Raw genomic sequence first — 5,239 nt, 5'->3', positions numbered from 1 at the left:
TATATATATATATATATATATATATATATATATGTGCTTGTTTTATTACTACCTATATCAAAATCTTATGTATTAAAATTACGTTAATAGCCCTTGTTTAATAGCGCGTGACATGGTAACGATTAAAATATCATTTGAGCTATCTGGAAGCTTGCCCTCCCAGGTTTGTTCTTGGATTATACCTTTTGCTATTTCAAGACATTTATATTACGACAAAATTTGTCTCTCTCTTCGGTAATGTCAATAGCGATTTTATTGATAACAGGATGTCTAATCTTGCCATTAATCGCGACAAAGAATTCGTTCAGTTCTCCCGGAATGTTGTCCCTTTTTTCGTATTCGTATGCTTGCATCAGCAAGTCTAGTCTGTCTAAGTCTTTAACATATTGCGCTTCAGGAGATTCCTGCTTTTCATATTCCTAAATATTTTTTAAAACAAATAAAATATTAATGAATGTTAATATTGAAAAATCAGAATTACATGAGAATATTCTTACACGAAATATTTGTAATATTTCAGGTCCCTTATCACCTAGCAGCTTGCAAATATCTTTCATAGCTTCATCTTCCATTCTATGTTTTTCATCTGGTGATATGCCACAATAAGGTGTTATGTCTCCCACAATACATTCAGCTAGGTCATGAATTAATGTCATCTGCATTATTCTGCAAATCGGAAAATATATATAGATACATAAATTACCAGTATCAATGATATATATCAATATCATATAAATAAATTATTTAATTTTATAAAAACAATAATATAAAATTTCAAATTACGAAATACTATAATAATAAAATCTCACTTGATTTTGTCTAATTTTTCTTTTCCGTCCACTAGGAACGATAACATTGCCATACGATACATGTGTCCAGCAATTGTTTCAGGATCAGATATATTCCGTTTTACCCATCCCATCCTTTTCATATGCTGGAAAATATTATGATCGAAAACATACTTAAATAAAATTCTTAAATCTATGTTATACATAGATTTATTATTTTTAATTTCAAAGAAATTTCTTAACATAAAAAATATATAATATAAAGGAAAGCATATTGATTAGAAAATATTATATAACGTTACCATAATTCTTTTGTTTGTGATAAAAATAATATAGAAGATGATACAGATTTCTTTTCCAATATTATTTTTTCTTAAATTTTATGCATTCTTTTATGATTTTATTATTTTTTAAAGTCTTTAAAAATAGTATAATTTTGAGATTTTAAAAAAATTTTTAAATCTTATTTTTTTTGCATCGTAAATTTGCTATTTTGAAATTCAAAAATTAGAACCTCATATCTAGATAAATAAAGTATAAAAAACCATAAATGATCAAACAAAGGCATTGCTGCAGAATTCAAGATGTTGACAATAACATATCTAATCTAACAATTCTGTTTGATGTCTGTCTGCATGATATTTATCAAGATGTAATTTTATACAAAGGAAATTGTATCATAGTTGATTCATATCATTATCAAAACATTTATTATCAACACAATATTATAACATATCAAGCAAATAAATAAAGAAATTAAAAATATAATATTCTATTAATGCTAATACTAATGAATTTCCTGATTTCTTTTCGAGTTTTGACTTTATGTTGCACATTTCTAATTTTAATTCTTAATTAAGTTCATATGCTCAGAAAACTGTTTTGGTTTAAAAGACTTCCAATGACTTCTAGATACATTTTCACCATTAAAATAAAAGATATAAAAATATTACTAATTTCCAACAAAAAACAATATCTATACAAAACAATGAATATAAATTGCTTATTGTCCTTAATTTATTCAAAGGTGAAATATATATAATTTCATATATCTGTAAGGTCAAAAACATTAGAAATTTCTATCTTATGTTAAATATCAACATGTTTTTTTATTTCTTTTTAGTTATTTCTATATTCTGTGTTAAGATTCAGATAAACTGTTAACATATCAAAAATACGAAGTAATATTTCAAACATAATCAATTTCTGACAATCAAAATTGTCAGAAAAAAAGTTATACTTTTCTGATTGCAATTTCGGCCAATATTCATAATCGATTCTTATATTTGAGACTAAGTCAATAGGAGAGCTATATTAGCATTTTCATACATTACTTAAGTCTTAAAATAAGAACAGACTATTAAATATTCTAGACAGCTATATTATTAGTATCTTAAAATGTTACTCAAGAGATGATTTTAAAGTAAAACTATGAATACTGCTCTTCAAATCTTCATCTAGAACACTTTTAATCATGATTCTTTATAAACTAGCGTTGACATACAATTATGTTAAAAAAAAAGTGATCTCATTGATCATAAGTTGACACAGGCAAATTATTAACAGCAATAAGAGATGTCTTCTTACATAAGTATCTATCTTTTCTTCTTTTATTTTTTTAATTTAATATCATTCTTTTTTCTTTTTTCCCTCTCTTTTTTATAATATTCTATTTCATAAAAAATTTTAAAATAACTGTTCTTGTCAATGCTATTTTGCATTCTTTTGTCTAGTAAGAAACCAGGTCACTTAAGAAACATACAAATGTATATTATGATTTGACAACTGAGCACATCATCTTGAAGCTTACCTTCAGCCGACCGACCAACTCCATAAACTCCTGTAGTCTCTTTGTGTCTTGCATCGCGATCGGTTAAAATTCTCGTAACTGTTCTGTCACTATCAAATGTATCGAGTTATTCTTGATCGCATCTGGCTGCACCACACTACGCTACTCCCACGGAGCGAATATTCCCGAACTGACAAAAAAATTAAGCGGGAACCCGGAAGTGAACTGTGAACAATGATCGTAACAGTCACCACGATATAATTATTTCCCTAGTACCCCTCAGTACCAACAGAAAGAAACTTGAGAGTAAGTGTATCTAGGGCTATGTTCAGATTCCAATCCGAGTGTCCCAATATCACTATTCTTGTTATTTATTAATGTTATACAAGGATGACATACAAGGATACTTGGAGAATACTCGGATGGGAATCTGAACATAGCTTTAGATACACTCATGGCGCTGCACACTGGACGCAGAAACGCTTGTCGCGCGGCAAAAGTTTGAGACGCGGTAGCCAATAAGCTTACAACTCCTAATGTGTTCATTGGTTACCACGTCTCATTTCGTCACGCGACAAGCGTTTTCGCGTCCAGTGTGCAGAGCCATTAGAGTTCTAGATTTATAAGAAAAGCGCAACTGGTGTTAAGTGTTCTGATTGGTCATTGCAATCATGTGATTAGCAATCATTGAATTTATTTCTGTGTACTAAAAATGGCTACTTAATGGATGATTGATGACTTTAAGGCCCTGTGCACAATAGAAGGAATAAGGAATTAGAAATAAAGAATAAACGATTTCAATCTATTAGAATCGCGTATTCCGATGTATCTAATTTCTGATAGATTAAAATCGTTTATTCTGTATTTCCTAATTCCTTATTTCTTCTTGTGCGCAAGGCCTTATCAGAAAAAAACCTGAGAGATGACATGAGAGCCTTTTTCCTGTAACCGCAAAATACCACACATTACTATCCTCTGAAGAAATGTATGTAAACTACACAACAATATCCATTTTTTGCGATGCTGCTGATGGATATAAATTGCTGAAATTACTAAAATAATTAAAATCTATCAAATTAATAGAAATTCAGGTTTCTCTCTGCCTGTATTCATAGTCAAATCTTATATTTAAGATCATCGTCTTAAATATCTTACGATATCATGAACCAATTAGCATTAGTTAACAGTTACCATTAGCCGTATTAGCATTTTAGGATAGTCTTAAAATAAGAATCCAGTGAATACCGAAATGAATTCCGACCTTAATGTTGCACACTGAATGATGAGAGATGAATGACAAGCGATAAGAATTCTGCTTTGTACCGTCACGTACAACAAAGCAGAGCTTTCATGATTCAGCTAATATGTAATATAAGAAATTTATTTGTTAATACCTTTAAAATATCTAATTTTAACTATATTGTTGAAATTAAAAAGGAAATATAAATATAGCACGAGAATTTCTGAAACATAACGGACCAATCAATGCACTACTTCATTATATTGCAATTTGCAATTTGAATAAAGTTGGAATTCTAATTGTAAGCAAAACATTGTAAGCAACTACATTTAATTTAAAGTTGTAAAGAAAATTTAAATGAATAAAAATGAATTAACTTTATAAGAGGCCCTCCACCACCCCCGCCGATTTTATCGGCGGTTCTCTTTTCTTGATAAGTATATTCATTCGTAAAAAACGAGCTAATAAATTCAGTAATCCGTTTTTACAGGTAAGTATATTTTTAATTAATTTTTTATTTTTATGTCGAATTATTTTATTGTATTTTGCTAATTATATTGCATTATGATTAGCGAAATACAATAAAATAATTAGCAATCATATAACATAATTTTTTTAATGTTACTTTTTATTATAATCCTTATACATTCAATAATATAATAATAATTGTTTACAATATAATGTACAATTATAAATGCTGTTCGAAATATAATAAAAATTATAATATAGAAGCATATAATTAACAAAATTTAGTAAATTTAGTGCAGGATTATACGAAAATGTCGAAAATACATACGGTAACACAAATTTTTCTAAATCAATGTTTAATGAAATATTGCTAAATGGAATGAAATACTAAGAATTAAATCGAATCTATTATTAATTATTAATTTGCGATTATAAAACTCATTAATATCGCAATAAAATTAATATATTTACGACAGCACTTTCATCGCGCACTTTCATTTCATTTAAAATAACTATCTCAATAATTTGATTATATCAAAGTCCCTCGGCCTTGTGATATGCTAGTTAGCATACAAAGAAGTCAGATACAAAGAAAAACAATCTTCATAGTGAAGAGTGAACTTAATATTGGGTTGTTCGTGCCGATTTTGAAGGAAAATGGAAACGCAGAAGATTTAAATTTTTAATTTCATTTATTATATTTAAATCTTTTGCGACACGAACTTTCCGGACGATCCAATATATTCTGATTCTACATCAAATTCATAAGATCCACTCGCAAAGAAAAATTAAGCAATTCGTCAAACACCAGAGGTCTTGTAACAGAAGGATGTAAATCCTAAATCTTTCACATCACTTACGATAATAATAATTTTGATACAATGTCAATTACAATTAACATTTTTATTGCATCTTAAATATAATATTAAAATTCGCTAGAAAATATGTTCTGCC

General features: G+C 28.2%; 1 protein-coding gene across 1 annotated transcript; it reads right to left on the bottom strand.

Annotated features, from left to right (window-relative positions):
* Positions 1-188: 188 nt before the first annotated feature.
* On the bottom strand, positions 189-2,652 carry LOC105623014 (HD domain-containing protein 2). Its single transcript, XM_012204420.1, has 4 exons — positions 2,599-2,652; positions 810-934; positions 498-666; positions 189-419 (listed from the first exon to the last, which is right to left on the bottom strand). The coding sequence occupies exons 1-4, from the start codon at positions 2,650-2,652 to the stop codon at positions 189-191; spliced, it is 579 nt and encodes a 192-aa protein (XP_012059810.1).
* Between the last annotated feature and the right edge of the window lie 2,587 nt (positions 2,653-5,239).

This window comes from Atta cephalotes (genome assembly GCF_000143395.1).
Source record: "Atta cephalotes unplaced genomic scaffold scaffold00002, whole genome shotgun sequence".
Taxonomy (NCBI): domain Eukaryota; kingdom Metazoa; phylum Arthropoda; class Insecta; order Hymenoptera; family Formicidae; genus Atta; species Atta cephalotes.
The sequence above is the reverse complement of the archived record's forward strand: the minus strand, read 5'-3'. Positions and strand labels throughout refer to the sequence as shown.

Coding starts and splice junctions, on each gene's coding strand:
- LOC105623014 (XM_012204420.1), bottom strand. CDS start 2,652: ATGCAAGACACAAAGAGACTACAGGAGTTTATGGAGTTGGTCGGTCGG. Junction 935..2,598: donor AGTTGGTCGGTCGGCTGAAG/GTAAGCTTCAAG, acceptor AATATTTTCCAG/CATATGAAAAGGATGGGATG. Junction 420..497: donor AAATATTACAAATATTTCGT/GTAAGAATATTC, acceptor AAAAATATTTAG/GAATATGAAAAGCAGGAATC.